Source organism: Syngnathus typhle, linkage group LG2 (genome assembly GCF_033458585.1).
Source record: "Syngnathus typhle isolate RoL2023-S1 ecotype Sweden linkage group LG2, RoL_Styp_1.0, whole genome shotgun sequence".
In the NCBI taxonomy this organism is placed as follows: Eukaryota; Metazoa; Chordata; class Actinopteri; order Syngnathiformes; family Syngnathidae; genus Syngnathus; species Syngnathus typhle.
In genome coordinates this window covers 14,158,544-14,181,097 of record NC_083739.1, presented here as the reverse complement: position 1 = coordinate 14,181,097, position 22,554 = coordinate 14,158,544, and the positions used below count along the sequence as shown (strand labels likewise).

At 40.6% G+C, this 22,554-nt stretch overlaps 3 protein-coding genes, 1 long non-coding RNA gene and 2 other non-coding genes across 9 annotated transcripts in view; 1 reads left to right on the top strand and 5 right to left on the bottom strand.

Annotated features, from left to right (window-relative positions):
* Positions 1–61: 61 nt before the first annotated feature.
* On the bottom strand, positions 62–4,811 carry LOC133168230 (solute carrier family 46 member 2-like). Of its 2 annotated transcripts, none has more exons than XM_061299662.1 (6): positions 2,898–4,811; positions 2,498–2,685; positions 2,009–2,180; positions 1,781–1,903; positions 1,424–1,580; positions 62–682 (listed from the first exon to the last, which is right to left on the bottom strand). In XM_061299662.1, exons 1-6 carry the CDS (start codon positions 3,538–3,540, stop codon positions 559–561), a joined length of 1,407 nt encoding a protein of 468 aa, XP_061155646.1. In that variant the 5' UTR covers positions 3,541–4,811; the 3' UTR covers positions 62–558. The 2 variants fall into 2 exon arrangements, with proteins under 2 accessions (XP_061155646.1, XP_061155653.1); XM_061299669.1 differs by having other exon boundaries at positions 1,781–1,864.
* Positions 4,812–4,954: 143 nt separating this feature from the next.
* Positions 4,955–7,613, bottom strand: rpl10 (ribosomal protein L10). The gene is made up of 6 exons (XM_061299720.1): positions 7,485–7,613; positions 6,788–6,846; positions 6,016–6,123; positions 5,698–5,836; positions 5,464–5,626; positions 4,955–5,162 (listed from the first exon to the last, which is right to left on the bottom strand). Exons 1-6 carry the CDS (start codon positions 7,505–7,507, stop codon positions 5,007–5,009), a joined length of 648 nt encoding a protein of 215 aa, XP_061155704.1. The 5' UTR covers positions 7,508–7,613; the 3' UTR covers positions 4,955–5,006.
* On the bottom strand, positions 5,249–5,383 carry LOC133150586 (small nucleolar RNA SNORA70). The gene has a single exon (XR_009713803.1). It is a non-coding gene; the product is annotated as a small nucleolar RNA SNORA70 (small nucleolar RNA).
* LOC133150585 (small nucleolar RNA SNORA70) lies at positions 6,210–6,344 on the bottom strand. Its single transcript, XR_009713802.1, has one exon. It is a non-coding gene; the product is annotated as a small nucleolar RNA SNORA70 (small nucleolar RNA).
* A 2,737-nt stretch (positions 7,614–10,350) lies between the features above and the next one.
* Positions 10,351–16,832, bottom strand: LOC133168282 (uncharacterized). The gene is made up of 2 exons (XR_009718180.1): positions 16,692–16,832; positions 10,351–11,021 (listed from the first exon to the last, which is right to left on the bottom strand). It is a non-coding gene; the product is annotated as an uncharacterized LOC133168282 (long non-coding RNA).
* A 63-nt stretch (positions 16,833–16,895) lies between these two features.
* Positions 16,896–22,554, top strand: part of flna (filamin A, alpha (actin binding protein 280)) — a 32,394-nt gene continuing 26,735 nt past the window's right edge. For all 3 annotated transcript variants that reach the window (XM_061299649.1, XM_061299640.1, XM_061299631.1), the window contains exons 1-2: positions 16,896–17,038; positions 21,351–21,809. In XM_061299649.1, coding sequence (XP_061155633.1) covers positions 21,440–21,809 — 370 coding nt within the window. In that variant the 5' untranslated portion in view covers positions 16,896–17,038; positions 21,351–21,439. The remainder of the gene's footprint in view (positions 17,039–21,350; positions 21,810–22,554) is intronic.

Sequence of the window (22,554 nt, the reverse complement as noted above, 5' to 3'; positions counted from 1 at the left end):
ATAGAACATGTTTATTTGAAAGAGACGTAATCATCAACTGAATGTCGCACATTAAAAAAACAATAATGCATACTGGTTAAAAAAAGCAATCAAACCAAATAAGTGAATTAGTTCGATATTGTTTATGTTAAAAATAAAACTAAGGACTTGGGTTTTGAAACCGAGGTTACAGTTCAAGTCCTGCTGTGTACAAAAAAAGAACAATAACTAATAGTCACCCATTGAGCAAGGCACCAAAGCATCTAAGCTGAATTTCCTTTTGAGGTATTGTAACTAGGACAATAAATAAAATACATTATACAGACCCATATCTATATACATACATTTTAAAACACAACCTGTATTAAAACAAGAATATTTGAAGTGCCACAATTTATTAGCTGCCACTTCCCTCATACCACTGTTTCTCTTTTAATGACATTTAAACCCATTTTAGACATCCAAGTCCAATATTAACTGGGTTGGCAGTGAATGATATTTAAACCCGGATTATAAAGTATTTTTCCAAAAGTAAATCCTTGTTCTCATTCTGTTTCCTTGTTGAACACAGGAAAGAGCCTACTTGGAAATAAGTTTGTTGTCACTGAGTTCTTTCATTTCAAATAAAAGGTCACGCTGACCGGCCTCTTCATCTGTAATGACCTGGTAGGTGCGCCCGACAGACAGTCCGCTGTCAAATATTCTGGAAGGAAAGATGTAGAAAAGAGTTATAAGCTACTGCCTTTAAAGAAGACACATGCTTGTTGACTTTAGTCCTTAAAACATTGTTCTGGAAATAGTCAGGTGTGTCTTGTGCAAACATTAGATTGTGATACTGTCATTCGTGCTCACTGCAGATAATTACCAATGTCACTAACACTTGTTTTAGGCCGGGTGGCTACAGTATTTCTGTCATCGACAGCTGCTTTCCTTGATCCACCTGTTTAACGTCAGCTACTTAGTAGGGCGGTGAATTCTTTCTACTTCGGGACATTCCAAACGTTTGTACAATACTGGGCATGGCCAAAGATTGTGCAATGGTCCTTATTAATCATCTCTCAACTCGGCAAATAGACAGCCCACTGTGTGTTTGTTTGTGTACATAAGTGTCAAACTCAAGGCCCGGGGGCCAGACATGACCCACCACATAATTTCATATGGCCCGCAAAGACAAATTGTACATCGACTTCATGTGTCAATACTAAACTAAAAATCAAGTTCAAGTTATTGCTAGCAATTTCTATTTCCATTCGTTTTAAAAATAATTGAACAGTTTTTATGATTCTGATTTTAAAGCTAATTATTCATTAGTTTGTTGTGTTGCCTATACTGTATACAATATAAGGCTTTGACAGTCATAATGGCCCTTCGAAGGAAACTATGACTATGATGCGGCCCGCGACAATAATTAATTTGACACCCCTGGTGTATGCATGCAGGCTACCTTATGGGTATGATGGCCACAATGGAGATCAAGCTGGAAAGTATCAGGACAAAGCCAGGAAACCAAGTCAAAGTCTCTTGGTAAATCTTGGCGTAGAGTAGGTTAGTTCCCGCGCTGGACATTTTTAAAGACAGCTGCAGTGAGATGAGGACTTTACCTGGGAATGAGAGAAGACACGGTGAAAGGAGTACTGTTTTAGAATAAATATTACATTATTATTCAACGATTCACTTGGGGAATCAGATTACGTCGGCGAACTCGCACAGCAATCACACTCCCATTCCCACCTATGGACCATTTTGCGCAAAACAGAGTACCTGAATAAAACCCACTCCAGGTGACAAATAAATAACTCACTGTATGAAGAACTATGCACTTGTTGAGACAGTAGAGAACAGATCAACGGAACTGGCATCAGGGAGAAGAGTGCCAGTGCCCGGGCTAGAGAGAAAGTCCTGGTGTTAATCTTTGGATCACAACCTTTGAAAATACACCAGTTATTGTTGCATAAGATGGAGAAAAAAATATATATCAATAAGATGTGTGGTTTTATTGGTGGAGTAATCATGGTCCATAATAACTTACCAATGAAGAACATGTATGCAGTGGTGGCAAAAGCCATGGGAAGCATGCTGGCGGCATTGGAGAGCAATCCGATAGTGATCAGAGAGCTATCGCTGAGCCACCTTGATAAAATTATGGAACTCAGGAAGCTTGAGAGTGTAATGAGGAAGCCAGAGGCATTCCCGTAGCTCATCTGAAGGAAGCCAGATAGGTACAAGTTTGAGCCGTGTAAACAATACCAATAATCGGGTTCAATCTGACCATTCTTTAGAAAGTTAGCATATTCCTGACTGTCTCAGAAAGATAATCAGGACAACACACCTCAGACAGAAAAATAGAACAATCTAAAAAGCATGTTCTTGAAATGTTTGAGGCAGCACATTCTAGTTTTCAATGTAATTGTGAATTTAACTCCATACATGTGCTTGCTATATGCATTCTAAATGATTTCATTTTAAGCACAAACATAAATGATGCGGCAGCAAGAGAAGTCATTCAAAATGGACTCACCTGGGTTACGTTCCAGTGAAGAGGCTCCATTAATTGAAATACAACCAGAATATTTCTGGTTGAAGAATCTACAGCATTGTAGAGGAGTCCTGACACCCACAGCAGCGCTATGTTTACGACTTTGTGCGAACGGTCACGTGCGGTGTCGTTGCTGGCTTTATTCGAGGTCCTATTATCACACAATGCTCCTACCTGCATGGAATTGTTTCATTTTATTGTCCATCATGCAATGATTGTAATTGTGTACAAAAGATAAAGCAGTAATACAATCTCAATTTATACGAGCAGTTCAAACAAATTTGTGTCGTTAACTGAAACTGAATGCCGTCATGCTGTCCAAAGTGAAATTTCCTTCATGTTGTTTTAAGGCCAATGAATGAAAGTTAAAACCAAAGACCACTTGCCTGAAGGAAGAATATCACATAAAGCATGCTGGACGCATGAAGCAGAAAACACAACAGCAAGGTGACGACACCCGGTCTCAGGGTTGGACTGGAGAAATTATACAAATGTCCTGCCGTCATGCAACCCACGAAACCAGATAGTCCACTGAGAAGTTCTGCTCTCATCAAGAGTTTGGATCGATCCTCCCCCGTGGAGCCAAGAGACAACAGAGTCATGATGCCACTCCAGAAAACAGCGGAGCCCCCACACAATCCAGTGATGATCACCTCCATCCACAAAATTTGGAGCGGCCAGTCCAACATCAGCATGAGTAACACCACAAGCCGGGATAGCATGAGGCCCAGCAGTGGGAATGTAATCAGGCTTTTCCTCCAGCCCATGTCCCCAAGCCATGCCAGAAAAAGGCCTGGAAGGATGGGAACCAGTTGACTCAAGACTCTGTAAGTCATGAAGAAGTTGGACACAGAGACCTGCCAACTTTCTTCCAAACAGGATCGGTTGGTAACCGATTGGCTTGTTGCGTTAACGTATCGTTCCTTCACTACCATCGGTAAAACAGTCAAGAAGAACGCGTTCCCCAACTGAACGGCCGTTGCTACGAGCTGAATGCTCCATACTAATGTGCGATCCCCGTGCATATCTGTGACTGAATGAGATGCGTGGTGTGAAATTCAGCTATGTCAAGCTTTGTGTAAAGTCAAATCCGCCTGTCATGTTCCAACTCTGGTTTCATCAGCGGCATAGCATATCAATCTTTTCTCTGCTTGAACAAACATTCACATACCATTAGTAAGCGCTTAGGGTAAGCACAAATGCTTCGATTTTTTTTTAGGTATCTGTATTTCTTTTATTTTGGTATGTAAATTATCACTACTATTTTGACCTGACTTGGTGAAATGGGAAACAGGTTGAAGCAATTCTACTGTATTACAGTACGGTTCTGTATTTTACTGTACTATTTATTTTTCTGACTTTTTATTCCACTAGCTACATTTGAAAATGGACATCTGTACTCTCTACTCCTTCCTTTGTCAAGTATAGGGTTGTTGTATCAACACGACAACAATGACATTAAGGAACGTGATACAAGAGAAAATAAGAACTGCCAAAGGTTCTTAGAAGCAAGACATTCCTAGTTCATGGCCTTAAGATAACTGCGTGATGTTGTTTGACAAACATGTCCCTTCACAACCATTATAACAATTAAAATCCTTTTTAACATGTGACATGTTATTACAAGATGCCCTTTTATGCATATAGTCACTGCACGGACGATCGATCATACAGATAGCAGTAAAGGCAGACAGACGTATGCTTGAAAAAACATTGCACAAACCAGTTTGCAAGAGGCAATGAAAAAAAATTACACAATCGTTTACATGTAAAACCTATATGATATATTCAATTTATCAAAATCAAGAGGTAATAGCAGCCGGAATACTGTAAGTGGGTCGTTATTGTTAAAATACAAAGGGGGAGGGGATAATTGTACTCCAATGTTGCAGATTACCATTCATTATTTTATTCTCCTATATTCTCCTATAATCAAAATGTAAGGGCAAGACATTATAGTTCATAAAATTGATAACCAATTTAATTTTGTAACAATTCTTTATGAAGGATCACGCTTATGTTTAATTTTCTTTTCAATGGGATTCAGGTTAAACTTGTGCACTGTAACTCACCCCCATAACAAGGTGTACAGCAGTTTTGAGTTATGGAATATTTGGATTAGCGTTTTAGTCAAAACTTCCCAGAAGAGATGTGAAATATATTTGTTACTAACGCCAACCTCATGTCCATGAAAGTCCTGTTTTGCTTAAAACACCAGACAATTAGTCTGCTTTCATGAAGGACTAAGGAGTACTAAACCTTGAGGTGCCTGAAATCAGAATATATTATGTTTTTACAATCCCCCTTAATACATAAAAGCTTCCTATTTTGTTTGCCATAAGTGCCTGACTTATTCCGAAACAATGTCTCAATCATTTTTCCATGTCCATAACACAACCTGTATTTGTGACCCAATAAATGAGTAATCTTGACACGTACTATATTGAAAGCCATTTTTATTGGTTGTAGTCAATGAGAGGCTACAGACACTCTAATTGGTATAGAGGGCCTTCCAGCCGGACAGAGGTCCTTTACTGGGGATGTACTTCACCCCACAGCCATCAGGAATAACACGCTTCTCAGCCATCATGTCGTCAAAGTCGCAGGCATTAAACTTGGTGAAGCCATACTTCTTGGAGATATGGATCTGAAGAGAAAAGGGAAAACATAGTAATGACGAGAAAGGGGAAAACACAGTAATGACCAAAAAGGCCCAATAGCAAAAAAAGATTGGTTTGTCTCAATGATATCTTTACAACCTCAGCACTTCCCAGCTGAGGGTATACACACACACAAAGATTTAATGTCTGCAGCCTTTGCGCACCAGAAATGCACCACAGCAAGACCAGTCGGCTTAATAAACTGCAATAATTTGTGCTAAGCGTATTGGGACGAGTTCAACATGCTCTCACGCTCCAATTGACTTTGATAAAGTGACTTCTGTATACCTTCTGGCGGCCAGGGAACTTGAACTTGGCTCTGCGCAGGGCTTCAACCACATGCTCCTTGTTCTGGGCCTTGGTGCGCACAGACATGATCACCTGACCGATGTGCACACGGGCCACAGTACCCTGGGGCTTACCAAAAGCACCACGCATTCCTGTCTGGAGCCTAAGAGCAGAAAGAGGACCATTCAGATTCGGGATTATGCAAGATCAAGAATACACCCGAACATTACTCACCTATCAGCTCCGGCACAGGACAACATTTTGTTGATGCGGATGACGTGGAAAGGATGCAGACGCATGCGGATGTGGAATCCATCTTTACCGCAGGTCTTCACCATGTACTTGTTAGCACAGATACGGGCAGCCTCCAGAGCTGCACAAATAGACAACCCAGGCGGCCTTAACTTAAGTAGTCTATGTATTTGCATATTGGTGGCTTCACACTTTTGGCCAGTCAAGTGGTGCTGCATTAAGTTTCCACACAACGCAAGAACAAATATACACTTCATAGAGGTGAAGGAAGAAAGCAAAAGCGGTCTGACCATTTCTCACCTTCTGAGGACAGCTGCTCGTACTCATCGGAGACCATATGGCCGCACAGGGGGAACTCATCCACCTTGGCCTTCTTCCTGCCCAAGTCAAAGATCCTGATCTTGGGATCTTGCAAAAAAAAAAAATATATAAAAAATAAATAGTGACTCACTGGCCCCAACGGCAGAAATCTTAACAGTCCGAATTTTCGCATAACATGTCTCAATGATTCCTTAGATACCTCAGCACTTCCCAGCTGAGGGCGTACACACACACAAAGATTTAATGTCTGCAGCCTTTGCACACCGGAAATGCACCTCAGCAAGACCAGTCGGCTTAATAAACTGCAGGGTGGGCTCTCAGATCAAGACCAACATCGATTAGAATCCAAATGTAATTTTATTCTGCATTAAAGGTCGTCCAATTTTTTTAACAAAAGCAATTAATTAATCTGCACTGCAATAAACAATCATTTGACAGTTCATTCATCTACCGCCATTTCAACAGCAGTCGTTAGCGTGCTGTTAACATTTTGACTTGTAGTCTTTAAGCCTTCACTATAACATCACAACATTTTCAAGTATGGCATGAATATCAACTGATACATTACAACAATATTGCAAACAAATCTGTAGATTATCACTTCAAAATGTTTCATGAGGCGGAGTCTAAAACTGAAGCCTATGCGATTTGAAACGTGCATTTCACTACAACGCAAGGCCCATTTTTATTTGAATAATTAATCAGCCCAAGTCGATGACATTCACGTTTAAGGTGAAGGTAACCCACTTACCAGGCACACCCCTACAGAAGCGTGACTTTGGGTAGGGTTTGTTTTTACAGTACCTATAGCTGTGGAGAAGACATTGGACAAATGAGATGGTCAACAATTATTAGTTACAAGACAACCCAAGACATTAAAATATGGGGAAAAAACACACTCGGCAAGCCTTTTAAGTCATCTTACATTATGTCCACGTGATCCCATAACTAATATCCCCAAAGCAAGGACATGAGCTGCGTAAAACGTTCTTTTAAATAGTTATAACAAGTTTGCGATGATCTATACTAAGGCTAATCAACATTAACGGAGAGAAATCAATACAGTGTAATCTAAATTAAAGTACCATAGTGATATCAAATGAAGCGGAAATACGGTTGTACATAGAAGTAAAAACGCTGATGGTAAAGTTTGAAAACTCCAATAAGCTGTAGCGTCTGACAACCGGTATGCTAGCGGAGCGCTAGCTTTGTGCAAGGCGACGCCGCCTAAATAGTTTTCTATCAAGCTAGAGTCCCGAAATGGCAAAAAGAGATGACAACAAAAAGGCTATAACGGAACAGTGCCACAGCAAATGAGGACTTGAGGAGGAAAAGGGGCCAGCAGACTTCCACAAAAAGGCCCGTAGGCAGGCGCAGTCCACATGTCGCGGGGTGGAAGCCGCTGCCATTTTACTGTGGCCTCGACACGTCAAAAATGGACAACTTACCACCGAGCTGGTCGGCGGCCCATGGTTGCAATCTGAAAAATACCAAACGATTAAGTGTTATACGCTTGATTATTGTTGCTGTGCTATGAAAAGTACCGATTTGTATCCAATATGCTCATGAGTCAAAGAAAATGCGAGGCGAACACGCACTCACCGAATGGAGGAAAGGAAGTTGAAACGACTTCCGCTTCGTCATATGCGCGGAAAGATTTGCCGATAAATGTTCTTCATGTTTTTAATAATGTCTGACACAAAAACGTCATTTCGGAACTCAATTTGATTTGAACGTTTGATTTTTTAATTTATTTTTTTTATCTTCAGCGGTAAATAAATAAGCGTCTTTTCTTGCCTCAAAGGAACTCTGGGAAATGTCGTTTTTGAAAGCAAGGGCGGTAGTTGAATTTTTTTGTGTTTTTTATTTAAAAAAAGATAGTTTTTGGTGCATTTTATATTCAAGTTGATGTGATTTCGTTTACGACACTGATCACAATTCTTGATTACAATTCTAGCTCTAGTTGGAAACAGTACCCTGGTTGAAAAGCAGAGCCCATGTTAAAAACCCTGGTTGAAAACCCTAGGCCTAATTGAAACATATTTCTTGGTAAGAATAAGGATTCAAATCCTCCCAGCAAATGGTGGGTTCGCATTTTTCTTTTAGTTTTTGTCACTTTGTTGCACTGAAAACTGACATGGGGGGAGTCAGCACAACAAAAATGAAATCAGCACCCGAAAACATTCCCTATAGTATTCAAGAGTTGGTTCAGGCTGGAGTAAAGTGCTCAGTTCCTTTGACATTATATATATGAAGTTGACCATGAAGGTACTCAAATACTTGAACTTCTGATCCAAAGTCAGACGCCTTATCCATTAGGCCACAGAGCTAAATAATAATAACAGGGCAATGATTTCTGATGATTGGTGCCTTTAGAGGCAAGTGAAGCTCAGTTGAAGGCGGTTGCAGTGTAGATTAATCAATTTTACAGTAAAATTGAATTGTAATTGACAAGTAACTTTAGCGCAGTACACAGCGAATCATATTCTAAAGGTCGTGAGTACGATCCGCACAGTTTACAGGGAGTTTGCATGGCTTTTCCCCGGATACTCGAGGATTAAAGACTTTTTGGGGGGGTTGGTTGGGTGAATGGATGAAAAATGATGGGACTTTTTCTGTAATGTCTTTCAACCTCCTCCATATTCAAATGACCAGCAGGAGGCAGTATTGTACCGTGGTATGTGAATACGTTTTTTTTTTCTTTTTTTTCTTTTGCCCCACGCTGAGGAACACTGATGTCATTTTGGAACCCTTGTTAATACAAAACATCAGAAGGAATGCAAGCAATCACAAATCTGAAATCTGCAATGAAATTACTCTACCAAACACAAATTGCTATTTCATGGAGACATTATGATTGACCATATGAAATTATCCTCAGGAATTATGATTGTCCAGATGTCACTTTGTTTGCTATTGAATTAGTGTGTGGAGCTTCTGCACATACCTGCTAATGCTCTGTAGGTGGCTAGTAAACACAAAGTAAATCAACGTTCCCTGTGGAAGAACTTTAGAACTGGATCAGTGAGTCACAGCACTTCTTTTAATCTCCATCATGGCAGCCATTGAACTTTGACTGGAATTCCTGTGAAGTCTCATGTGAAGGTCATCTATAAACCTTGGCACACAGCCATATCTTGTTTAATCCTGTTTTGTCTGAAACACTTCAGTCTTCACTGTCTGAAGGGAAAGGATGTCCTGAATCATTCAAGGTAGCAAACCCAATTTTTTTTTAACCCCAGTGAACGCTGGTTTCTGGTGACCTGCAGTGATGGGGAAACACACAGACACACACACCAGGGTGTGGCTGATAACACTTCATGTGAAAACGGAAATGTGTGCAGTTCGTGTGATCCTTCCTGGGGTGTGTTTTATTTGCAGGGGAACAATGTGAGCAGAGGGGTCAAGGTCAATTCTAGTTTACAAGAACTGGAAGGAAAATAAATTATGTGTATGTGTTCGTGTGTGTGTGTGTCTGTATGTGTGGTTGTGTGTGTGTAGGGGAGTGGCAACTATGATGTCATTTTTAGTCGACAACAAGTGGCAAAATGGCCGCCCCATGAGATGGCTATTATCGGGTGGATTTTCAGATGGGTCCACAATTTTGTGCTACACCCCAGGAGAATTCTAAAGGGGCTGGCATCCCCCTTTCCTGAACACCATGTTTAGAAAATAAAACAGGCTCAAGATGTCTTCAGGCCTGCAGTCAAAGGGAGATCAGAACAGAACAGTAGAAACAGATTGCTTGTACGACACATTTGGGAATATGTTGGGAAATGTGTTGTTCCCTAATGCCAGTGATAACACCAATATGACCACAAAAAAATATTTTGTATGATTGATGATGGGGATGAGATTGTTCAAAAAAATATTTGTTATTTTGTAATCTTGTATTAAGTTACAGATGGTGTCATGGTGAAGGTTCTTGTTGGGTGGGTTTGCATAGACCTGGACTCTCATTTATGTCCTTTGAGGGAAGTAAGGGACAGGATCTTGGTGTCAAAAGAAGCCCCCACAAGCTGTTAAAAACAAAACAAACAAACAAAGTCGAGAGACTGCAAACTCAGAGGTACGGCCAGGGAGCTGGTTAAATATTGAGGAATGGGTAAAACACAGTCTTCATTGTAAAACAAAGTTAGCATCAAATTCAGGTCAAGCACAGGTTAGGACTGTCAATCTTAAACCTGTGGGGGAGGACAAAAATGGAACATATGGAAGTCATTTGTGTCTTTATTTTTCTGTCACCCATTTGGATGACACTGTTTTTCCCCCTCAATAGAAGAAGCGCAAATGAACAAAACCCAAGCCAGGAGATGATTTTTTTTTGTTGTTTTAATGCTGAGTAAGCTTTTCTGACACAACTGTGGATACGGAAGTGTGTATTGTATTTTGCCATGGCAACCTAATGTCTACGAAAACAGACAAAGTGTCTGACGTATGCGAGTTATATGTCACGACATGTTACCACAGCAAGTGTAGAAATAGTAAAAATACCAGTAAATTGTAAATTCCCCAGAAATTCCATAACTAGGTTGCTATGATGGATTGAGATGTCGAATGTATATTGTACATGCGTATTTGTTATATTGCACAAATGACAGACAATGGAATGTGTAACTAATCCTGAATAATAGCCCGCAGATAACATGCATTTTATCAGTGATGACATCAGAGCTATTTGGACAAGATGCTTCTATGATCTTCTGCCAATTCAATGACGTCAAGTTTGTTATGAGCAGGTGATGATGGTTAAGACAAGAAAGCAAAAAGTGAAAGTCTGGCTCTCAGCAGATTAAAACTAAAACGACGTGTGGCTAAAATGCTAAATGATACTAAATACACTAAATGCAATACCTGACATGTGTTTAGTCCCACCATGTGTGTCCATGTCTCCCACTCTGCAGGTCATGTCTCTGCAGGTCTGTGCTGGGCTCAACTGTTTTAGTCATGAGATCATATGATGTCATCCCTCTTCCTGCTGAACCCTGCATGAGTGCACACAGTGAGACAGAGAGAGAGAACAACTGACAAGATTTATAGCAATATGGGTTATTGTGTGAGGAACATTTGTGACAACAGTCCATTTTCTCTCCATGCCTTCATTTTCTATTGTCTAAGTGAATAGATTGCAAATGTTAACACTAAATTTCTTCCCAATAAATTGTAAGGCTGTCAATTTATGTTTTCTCCAATCATAAATAAACAAGCAAGGTTTTCCGCACTTTAAGGCGCACCGAATTATAAAGCGCACCTTCAATGAATGCCCCATTTTAAAATGTTGTCCACATATAAGACGCACCTTCAATGAATGGCCCATTTTAAAACTTTGTCCATATACAAGTCCATACATTTGGACACGCCTGCTGTAGTGGCTCAATATTGGTCCATATATAAGGCGCACCTGATTATAAGGCGTACTGTCGGCTTTTGAGAAAATTTGAGGTTTTTAGGTGCGCCTTATAGTGCGGAAAATACGGTATTTTATATATTCTTTTACTGCACATGGCCAAAATCAACAACGACAACAACAAGAAACCAAATATTGGAAAAACTTGTTTCAAATAGCTGGAAACAGCACAGCTGATTGTGAACTAATGCACCAGTTCCTTTCAATAACAAGGACAAGCCGGTACACTCCCACTGCTGTCCACCCTGCAGAACACAAATCGAGGCGCCGCTTGGGCACTTGCTGCATTCAAACATCATTTTCAGGTTGAGAAGACAAGAATAGGCTGGACTGGCTTTCCTGCACCAGTATTACACTATTCATCGCTTTCATACAGGCCACAGCTATTTTTTTTTCAGGTGGCATGATTCAGTACATGGTAGCGCATTCTCAAAGAACATTCCAAACAATAAAAGTTATGAGAAGGCTAAACTGTGCAGCACAGTGACAGTCAACCCAGTGTGGAAAAGGTTATGAAGGTGCTGAAGAGAGTTGGCAAAACATAAACCAAAAGCCAAACAGATGATAGAAACTCTTCAAGAAGGTCAGATAGTTCAAACAAAATGATGTTTTTGATGACAATTACGGAAATGTTTAACATTTCGAGTTTGTTACTGGTTTCTTTGCAGATAAACTCACTCACAGTTCATCACATCCAGACATATTCACTTCTATTAATATTGCATGAGGTCATTATGCCTTCCCCTTCATCTGAACTTCCAGTGAATCCAGATGCTAGCCAAGACACTTGGTGTCATTTTATATTTTATCACACACTTATATAGCCTGACGAATACAAAGGTCATCTGGAAACACACACTGTCACATACATCATTGAATCACACAAGTGTGGTAATGTTTGTTTGAGGCACAGGTAGCAATTTGTCATCTTGTGTGACTTGACGCACACAAATGAATAGTCGGCGAGGTCATGATGATGTCATTGTGTCTGAAACATCAGATCTGTCTTTATAGACACGTATGAGCTGTGCCTTAGTGTACACCATTTTGCAACATGTGTGTTTTCATTGCATGGATTGACACAACAAAGGAAGCGGATTCATTGTAGAAGAATTAGAGATCGAGAGGGAGATCAGTCATTCATAGCTGCTGTCTGCATCCCTCCGCCCCCTTAAAAGGGCAAAACTACTGGAGCTCATGTCTCCATCTGCGTCTTCATCTTCAGTATTAGCTCCACAGTGAATTTAATAGTGTATGTTCCTCCCTAAGATCCAAGCTCATAACAAAATAATACCTCGCTGTCACTCTACACAAACCAGGAGCACAAAAACATTTTCCACAGTGCAATCGGTATCTCTCTGTTTGTTGACTTCGGCTTCCTCCTCAATTGGTCTTTCGCAGATCCTCTTCTTTTCTTAGTTCAACAAGACCCGACAGGGGCATGCTGGTCAAGAGGGAATTCAATACTGCTTGCTTGGGGAAAGAGCCAAAGACAAGAAAAATAAGAACACGGGGAGGCGGGGCAGGCTTGGGGGTGGGAGAGGGTGGCTGGGGCTGCTTGAAATGAATGGCGTAAAAGTGGAAGAAAGACAGGCCGAGAGAGGAAGGGAAAGCTTTCCTTAAAAGGCTGTGTTTGTAGATAGCGAAGGGCGTCTCAGTGTTTAAATGTGCTTGTGAGTGAACATTCCCAAGCTCTTCTCTAATCTATTTGTTAACAGGTGGGTGTGGGGCATCGAGATCAACACTTTTCAGAAGCCAGACGATACACAGAGACGATTACTTAAATGGATGTAAGGTGTGCATTTTGTTAAGAGAGAGTCTGCGATTGGAGTCGTCTGTCGTGTTGTCAGGTCTTCTGCTGGAGAAACACTTCAGAGATATACAAATGGATAGAATACACACACTTGTTGCTCGAGACACATTTAGGCTATTCCAAACATCAATTCGTCTTGGAAAAGCTCCAGAATTCCGTCCCTCCCAATTTGTCAACCCTCTCGTCCAATCTGCGTGATTGTCTTAATATGGCCAGGGAGTGGAAAGACACCCATGAGGGAGTCACTAAAGTAAATGTCCCCAAGATACTCGCCTCTTTTTCCAAACAAGAGTCAAGTGTTTATTTAATCTTTGAAAGGAACTTTCATTATGTGGGATTTTGACAGTTACTGGAAGGTGATTCAGTTTGGAATACTCTGCGTTCTAGATTTAGGTGCTGCATGTAAAAAAAAAAAGATTTTTCATTTTGTGTGTGTATATAGTTTAACCAAATGTTTGTTTTGTTGCTAAAATCTTAGCATGGTTTAATGCTATACAGTCAAATATATTTCATGCACTCTTAAGAGTAACTGCTGAATCATAAAGAACACAATTTGGGTTTAAATTTGGATGGTACATTCTTCTTGGTTGTTTTGCACAAAAGAACCAAATTTTTTTTCCTCAATTTTGTTGTTGCAAAACAACACCAGGTTTGGTCATATTGACCGGACTTCCTGGATCGGTCCAATTTTTAACCCAGGGTGTATGCAATACAGAATATCTGTTGCGCAGTTGTACATTTATCAGAATTCTATAGAGCTGTTAAAAAATGTGCCTATATTGTTCAACATGAGTGTTTTTGTGCTGCCGCCACCTCTCCTTGTCCTTTCCTTTGTGGTGTAGCAGAGCTCTCTGACCCAATTAGTAAACAAGAGAATCAACTTTTTTCAGTGATTCACATTGGAGATGTTAATGCAACGTCCATTATCACCCTGTGACTGGCGGATGATTGGTCCATGATGTAGTAGTTCACCATTCACCGCAAGTTAGCTGGAATTTGGCATTTAGCAGTACTGACTTCATGGGCACACATCACATGCTTCAACGATTTTTCCTTGCAACAAATTTGATCCTTAAAAAGTGTGTAAATCAACTAAATCAGGGGTGTCAAAGTCATTTTTGTCACGGGCCGCATCATAGTCACAGTTTCCTTCGGAGGGCCATTATGACTGTCAACCCAAATAAATGTATGAACGCCACATAGTAGATACAGTATGATATAAAACTGACAAATTATTCGTTTTCACATCAAACTAGTAGAAACTTTTCAAATATTTTAAAAAGCTGATTTTTAAAAGTGAAGACAATTTGCAATTTCTGTAATGACATAAATTTGCACAATTTGTCTTTGCGGGCCACAGAAAATGATGTGGCGGGCCATATAGAGTTTGACACCTGTGACTTAAACGATTGGTAACTTTTGGTAATTTTTCTCCCATTGTAAATTAAATTAGTTTCCTATATTGTAAACAGATTGTTTTTGACTGTAAATGACAATAATCGTTCGCAGCTCACTCATGGATAGCGAACCACACTCACAGGGTACTGTTGTGCACACTGACCACAGTCCAAGTTAAGACCCAAAGAGAAGATCGGAAGTTCTAGACTGTTGTGACTCAGCCCGTTGGAGACGTCAGATGCTTCAATGCGGTGAGTCATTGTGGTTACTTGCTCTATCTGTGTCTTGGGACCTTTAGTCGTCCTTGTACATTACAGTAAGCCATGTATTTTGTTGTGTTTTTGGTTTCAGGATCGTTTTCAGGATTTGTGTGATTGTGATTCCGCCATTCACATTGTGATGCCATTATGAGCAATAAAGAGCACGATTGAGGTCGAATGTACTTTTTTTTCCTCCTGTGCTGTTTCTGGGCAACGGATTTGCCTGTTTTAAGTAGCCATAAAGCTCCTTTATTTTTCACAAGTCTAAAAATGGACCGCACTTTAACGAGTAACTTTTTTCCACATTTACTCCGGTTGGTTATATGGGCTCTCGGTTTATATGTGTTGAGTGCCTTTGACTTGGAGGCAAATGGGGGGGACTGTATGAAAAACGAATTTCATGCCTAATTTGGCATGTTTATTGATTCACCCCCGAAAAGTGACATATTTGTAAAAAGCATGCGTGCACAAATGAATGTAAGTGTGTATAAGCTCAGGGAAGAATGTTGCTGCACGTCTGGCACATGTGCAGCTTCATGTATTTGTGCGCAAGACACTGAACACCAGGAAGAAAGCGGCCAAGGACCATTTTAAACAATCACCTTCATCTCTTCCAGTCAAACAACGAACCTCTTTCGTTTCCTTAACTGGCTAACAAAGACGAGTTTTGTTATGAGGCTTTCAGTCGGCGCCATACTAGTCTGTTTTTAACTAGTGACTAAAACAATTAAAAGCAGATCCTGTCTGTGATATTATTGTTGAAATGTGACGCATTGCATCCATGATTTACTCCAGACAAATCTGCACATCTTGATCCCCCATTTAAAATGCCAATAAAGGGAAAGTCATCCCCGAAATATTCTTTACAGTAATATTTTGCATGTGCCCCCAATCGTCTAAATATGGCACTTTGATTAATATTGTGTTTATGGAATATGAGTATAGCAGCAAAATTCACTCCTTTTATCCATCTCAGGGGGCGGCCATTTTGCTACTTGCTGTTGACTGAAAATGACATCCCAATTATCAGGTCTCAAGCCACACCAATCACGCCTCAGCTTCAGACAACTGGTGGCATAGGTCAGTCTTGCTACGACAACATTCTGCAGACTGTTTGCAGCCCTAATCAATCAAATCACAACCCAGCAAGAAAATACAGATTTTCTTTTAAAGCATGACCACAAATTGCATTTGTACATTTGCAACTACGTGTATGTGCAACTGTATTTGTGAGTGTAGGAGATATACTTTGCATTATGAAAGCCTTGATTGTGCATCTCGATAGAGGTCATGCACATAAGATAGATTTTTGTTATCTTTGCCATTATTATTTCCTGGAAAAAGCTACATCAGTCCAAAAAAATCTTATTGTGTGTGAGATCTGCTAATGTAACTTCTACGAACTCCACATGGATGATGTCATTGACCGCCTGGCTCACAAGCCCAACAGCAAACATCTGGCTGTAATTAATACAACACGCGCGTGCACGCGCGCTCGCGCGCTCACGCACACTAAACAGAGGTTCGAGTTTATAAATAGAAATTTTCATGGCGTTTCCAGAGATTTTTTGATGTCTTTAATCTTAATCCTCTTTCTGCTTTTATATCTGCTTTCTTCTCTTTCTTCTCCATCTCTCCTGGTGTCCTCCCTTTATTCTGTCTCCACTCCTCCTCAGCTTATGTCCTCCCACCACTGATAAATTGTATAGCAGAACATTTTTGCCTTTTGAGCGGACACTCAGCTGTGATCGAGGACAACTCGGGCACACATACTCACAAGCCGAATCTTAGCTGTACGTGCGCTGCACGAGACGATGACATCACACCTTTGATATCCTTTAGGCGCGGTCGTGACGTCACTGCTGAAAGAAGAGGCGAGTCGGGGCAGTCAGTGAGACCCCCACAGCACCGCTGATGCTTCTACTCGTCCACCAATTAAAGCACTAGCCCTCAGAAGAGAGTCCGACATCAAAGAGCGGAGAGGGACTACTTTTCCCTCCCTTCTGTCTGCAACCAGCACGAGCGTCTTAACTTTGAAAGTCCATTCCCTCCTGCTGGCAGTTCGCGTGGGGAGGACCCACGCAGGACAGCGCAGACAGACAGGCTCACCCCTGAAGAGAACATGTAAGTTTTTTTGTTTTTTTTTTAAAGACCCTTGTCAAATAAAATGGTCCGATTGCTTTGCTCGAATTCGATGTGTGCGTGTGACGCAATACCATGAAAACATTCATACGACTTTATTTAAACACCCGATTCCCGCACGCGTGCAGGTGACCCTGGATTTCAGAAATTGCGGGTAGGTCGTGCATGATCGCATGTAACTTGCCGCTGGTCCTCTGTTAGCCAGGCTTCATTTATGGCATCTCACCAAATAAGGTAATCCACGGACAGTTGATTTTCTTTCTTTTTCTTTCCTTCCAATAATCATTTTTAACCAAGCGCATTCTATGGCCATCTCCACTGGCTCAAAAATGTTCTGATTTTGAAGGTTAGGATGAAATGCAACTTATTTAAGCACACGTGAGTGAAGTGAATGCACAGTCACCACTTTTTATTGAGTAGAATTAGCCAAATTTAGGGAACTGCTGTGACATAGAGATGTATGCATGTGTTTCAAAGCACATCTTTTAAGTGCTCCCCCATACACACACTCACGCACACATTTTGATCCTGCTCAATTTGCTTGTGTTCATAACTTGAAATCTCAGACACAGGATTTTCTTTAATTTGATTCGATTGTTGGATCTAACAGTCGCAAAAGGAGCAGCAGGGTTCCATTAAGCTGTTTTTAAATGTTTTTCAAAAGTGTTTCAAGAGTATCATGCAAAAGAATGACTTATCGGTCCAGTTTACTTTGTTGTTTTTCTGCTTTTAGTTTGTATATGTTGGAGCTGATGCTGTATATCAACATTGCTTTTATTATACAGTTGATGAGCTATTTGGAGGATATTACCACTGAGATGTTAAAATGTATGCGTTGATGTTAGTAGTGGTTGCCAAGTGTGGCTGCTAATGGAGATCCAAATAAACAAGATAATGATGCATGCAATTTGCAGAGCGTAATACGACAAGTGTTATTTCTAACTGTGCCACTGATGACACCAGTGAGCCTTGATTTAATTCCAAGAGGAGCATGTCAATTAAAATGATTATATTTTGCATGTTTATTTGGCACATTGGTGCTGCGTACTGGTTAGAGAGGATTCTTTTTTTTCCTGCTCGGCCGTGTGGCTGACTGGGTGTGGTGGGCAGTGACGCCAAGCCGTTGGCATGGCCAGCTGGCAGTCAACTGCATCACAGGGGAGAGGAAGCAAGTTGAGACCGAGGTGAGGCATGCATTTCACCAGTGAGGTGTTTAATTCATTAATCACCTCTGTACAAATTCACGCCTTAGCCTTTTGAAAACTACTTGTAATCGCTTCAAAGTCCGCATTTGAAGCCTTGAACTTGACACAATGACTAGATTGTCTTTTTAAAAGGCCTTTATGTAATAATTATTCCCTTGATATCCAACAAGTCATGCCATCATGAACAAACCTGTTCCAAACAAAAGCGATTTGAGTAGCGGCCGATGACTCAAATATTTGGAAGCCTTTTTTTACAACTAGGCCCTGGAATCAGTTGGTGTGTGCTCCATCACAAGACACTTTCAATTTAGATTATGTTGTGATATGATTCATTTTCTTTAGCGGAGGACTGATTCATTATCACCATAATATATTTTTGAGTAGCTGTGGAGTTTTAAGATGCATTTATTCCTTCATTATATGTGATTAGAGAAAAGACAATTCCATTCCATTGAGCGAGTTTACGTCTTAAAGGATCAGTCATATCTAAGATAATGGTAAATGCTAGTGCCTCTGTAGCCAGCATTTATTCTCAGTAAAAGTGTATTAGCTTAAAACGTTAACTTTTGTCTGAAAGACAGTTGGAGTGCAGTACAGCATTTAGTCACTAGAGGGAGGCAAAGGTCAAATGTACCAGCAACATCTGTTCAGACATCGGGGTCGTGTTTGTTCTATTTATTAACTACCATTGGAACGATAGCTTACAATAAAGTAAACAGTTCACCTTCTCTCCGACCTCCCAAGGAGTCCCATCAGAAATTATCTAATGAAATTACGAATTTTGCTCTTATTTGCAGAGAGAGAGCGAGAGAGAGAGAAATAAAATATCCCTTTTTCATATAAAAAAGATCCCTTTTATTTGTGGCGATATTAAAGTATGGGGCTCCGGAGGACTTCCATTGGGGGTTTTATAGGATGTTTGGGGGGCATTCCTCAAATTCTCCCTTGACCAGATACACACAACCACTCACCCACATGCACACAGAGACAAAGGCAAAGCATTCTTAATGGCTGCAGGCCACACTGAGTCTGCTGCCACTGAGCTCCTTATTTAGTCAAAAGAAGCTGCAGTCGCATTGCTGCGTGTCTTTACAGTCACTACTGCCTTGTTTCTTAGTAAGGAATTCAAAGACTTTAAACTTGCGGTGTTTGAGATGTGTTCATAACCCTCTAACAGCATGAAGATTGATAAAACATGCAATTATTCACTGTCAGAGTTGGGAATATTTAAAATCACCCAAATAAATGGTTGAGCCCAAATTTATGTATCTATTAACATAACAATAGATGGATGTAAATAATTCTATTTTGACATCATAAATAAGAAAAACAAATCATGTACTTGAGCATATTCAATGGATTATTTTGTAAAACACGTAATTTGAAAATGAACAGAAAAGTAATTGGATTTTTTTTTAAATACTATAGTATTGAAAATATATAGATAAATTATTTTTGGTAATTACTGATTGCTGTTAAAATGATACCATTTGTTTGGTCTTAACCATGATTATTATTATTATTATTATTATTATTACAAAAAATAATCTGCCATCCATGTCAGTGACCTAGAGTGACACGCAGAACAATTTAATATTCCTCCACTAGGTGGCACAAGTAATATATTTAATACTAAGTGCTAAATCAAGGTTGGGGAACTGTCTTATTTGTTAAATAAGTGTCAACAATATCACATACAGAATATCTTGTGACCCATTTTGGATATCGGCCTTAAGTTTGGGAAAGTGTGCTCTATGTCATGACATCTTTGTATTAAATTACTTTAAGAGGACTCGTACATTTCATTGGTTCAGGCTCGGTATCACAGAGCGCTATGTCAAGTATCTTGTTCAATGCTAACACTGGAAAGTATTCTTATGTCCACATGATAAGATGTGAAGCTTTAACAAATTGCCCACTATGACCTGTACTACGTGTGCAAAAGAGACACCAGATGTGAAATGTATTGTGTTATTCTGACCAGATTATACTGTTGTGCCGACTTGGTGATAGTGAAAGGGGTTGGTTAAAGTTTGTCTAGACATTGTCTGACCCCCTCAGTAACATCTTTAATTGATAAGACTCCGCAGACGATGACGCCACACACATTGACAGTTCTGGCCATGCACCAATAACAGCAGTCGTAGAAAATATGCATGAACTGGGACACCAGAATAAAACCTGAAAATCAAGAAAGGCAAAATTTAAACAAATCTGCAAAATCCTAATGGTTAGGGTTACCCATGTGGTGCCCAAAAGGGCAAGAACTACAGTTGGCCTGTTCTAAAAATGTCAGCAATATGATACAGTTATAAATAGAGACAATGAAGTGTTCAAGCAACCGAACATACTTGTTTACCAATTAAGGATGGATCCAGGATGGATGCAAACTCGAGATGGAAGGAAGGCCGCAGCTGAGAACCTAAATGTGAGGCAGAGTGCATAACCACTGGTACACTGCACAGTCTTGTGATGCATACAGCATATTCATTCTGTGTAAGTGACAGTATTTTCCAATTTGCCCAAGACTATAGTGGAAGATATTGGTTATCTGAGCTAAAAATTGGAATAAAAATCTCATTTTACAAATGTGACCGTTATTCAAACTATTGTGGTTAGATACATTTTAGATTCAGTAAAAATATGATTGCAGTGCAGTTTTGTGTTGGAAAGCAGTGGTATGAGTGCAAAGTTTGTAACTTTGACCCCCTTAAAAAAAACGGATTTTTTTTTAGGAGGCGGGGCTAAACATTCCGAAAGTGCGCTATCATAAATAACAATCCATATTGTAGTGACGACAAGAACGTTTATTTCGCGGAATGTAACGCCATAAAATGAATGTCAAAAATTGGTCTTCATCTCGGTTGTGGGTGAGCTGAGTTTGTGCGAGAGGCGGGGGGCACAAATACAATGAGTTACAAAAAAAAAAGTCCGTAATGGTCGCCTGAGGCAACTTGCTTTTCGTCGGCGCACTTTCGTCCCGAAAAATTAATAGTACTATTTATTTATGTCTAACAATTACTATTATTTTGCGTGTTGTAAAAAGCCTTGTTACCAACTTTCCGTCTTGATTTGTTTCTGTCAAACAGACGAGGCCGATTGGCAGAGTGAAGGAAAAGTTGAATAGACTCCACCCAGAAACAAGGCAGCGAACCGAGAGACAGCCAACGCTATAAAAATGAGTGGTTCCCACCCCCGAATCCACCAGAGCGCCGCGCCCGCTCCCAACGCTCTCTCCACGGACAAGGACGCCGAAATGCCAGCCACGGAGAAAGACCTGGCCGAGGATGCGCCGTGGAAGAAGATCCAGGAGAACACGTTCACCCGTTGGTGTAACGAGCACCTGAAATGCGTCAACAAGCGGCTCGGCTGTTTGCAGACGGACCTCAGCGATGGGCTTCGGCTCATCGGGCTGCTGGAGGTGCTGTCCCAGAAGAAGATGTTCCGAAAGTACAACCAGAGGCCCACCTTCCGCCAGATGCAGCTGGAGAACGTGTCCGTGGCACTGGAGTTCCTGGACAAGGAGAACATCAAGCTGGTGTCCATAGGTGAGTTAAATATGACGTTTTGCGTGAACAAAAAGCATGCTAATCTGTAAAACATGTCGATCGAGGTCTCGAATGTATTCTGGTGTCCAGAAGGTAAGAAGTCGACACAATGTTCTCTGTTTATTCTCATTTCCATCGCTAATCACTTTTGATCAGGTGCTGTGATTACATTGTGTCCCATTTTACCCATGAATTCTCTGCAAAGGACAACACCGAGGTTAATCAACAATTGTGTTATGGAACTAAATGAAACTGTCATCGAGCAAGTTACATAGGCCTACAAGAAAGTGTTAACATGTTGCGTGAAAAAGCAGGCGGTTCCCCGTTTGTGCGCGTGTCTACATGGGCTCGTTCCTTGTCTCCTCCTTTCTCCACTTGCTTTGGGAGGACTGGGAAGAGGGCCCCCTGTCTTTTTGTGCTCGCCCACCTCAAATTCAAACTTTGTTGATCAGGCTATCTCAGCTGATCCCGGAGGAACCGTTTGACCGTAGAGGCCCAGTGTCACGTTGTGGGATGGGGTTCCACGGAATAAGAACTTATCTCTCCTACTGGGTGACATCACATTGAGTCAAATGGACTTTGCTTCCAGTAGCTTATCATATTGATGGCAAAACGGCAGTTTAAATTGTGGGGAAGTCGCTATGAGCTCTCTTTTGTAACATCTCTGTGCGAACACGCAAACCTTGGTGGCGCTGCAATGAATGAAGCTCAAGGAACAAGAGCACTAGTGTTTAGACCTCCATGA

Coding starts and splice junctions, on each gene's coding strand:
- LOC133168230 (XM_061299662.1), bottom strand. CDS start 3,540: ATGCACGGGGATCGCACATTAGTATGGAGCATTCAGCTCGTAGCAACG. Junction 1,904..2,008: donor TGCATACATGTTCTTCATTG/GTAAGTTATTAT, acceptor GTATTTTCAAAG/GTTGTGATCCAAAGATTAAC. Junction 1,581..1,780: donor AGTGCATAGTTCTTCATACA/GTGAGTTATTTA, acceptor TCTCATTCCCAG/GTAAAGTCCTCATCTCACTG.
- rpl10 (XM_061299720.1), bottom strand. CDS start 7,507: ATGGGCCGCCGACCAGCTCGGTG. Junction 6,124..6,787: donor CTTCTGTAGGGGTGTGCCTG/GTAAGTGGGTTA, acceptor TTTTTTTGCAAG/ATCCCAAGATCAGGATCTTT. Junction 5,627..5,697: donor TCCTGTGCCGGAGCTGATAG/GTGAGTAATGTT, acceptor TTCTGCTCTTAG/GCTCCAGACAGGAATGCGTG.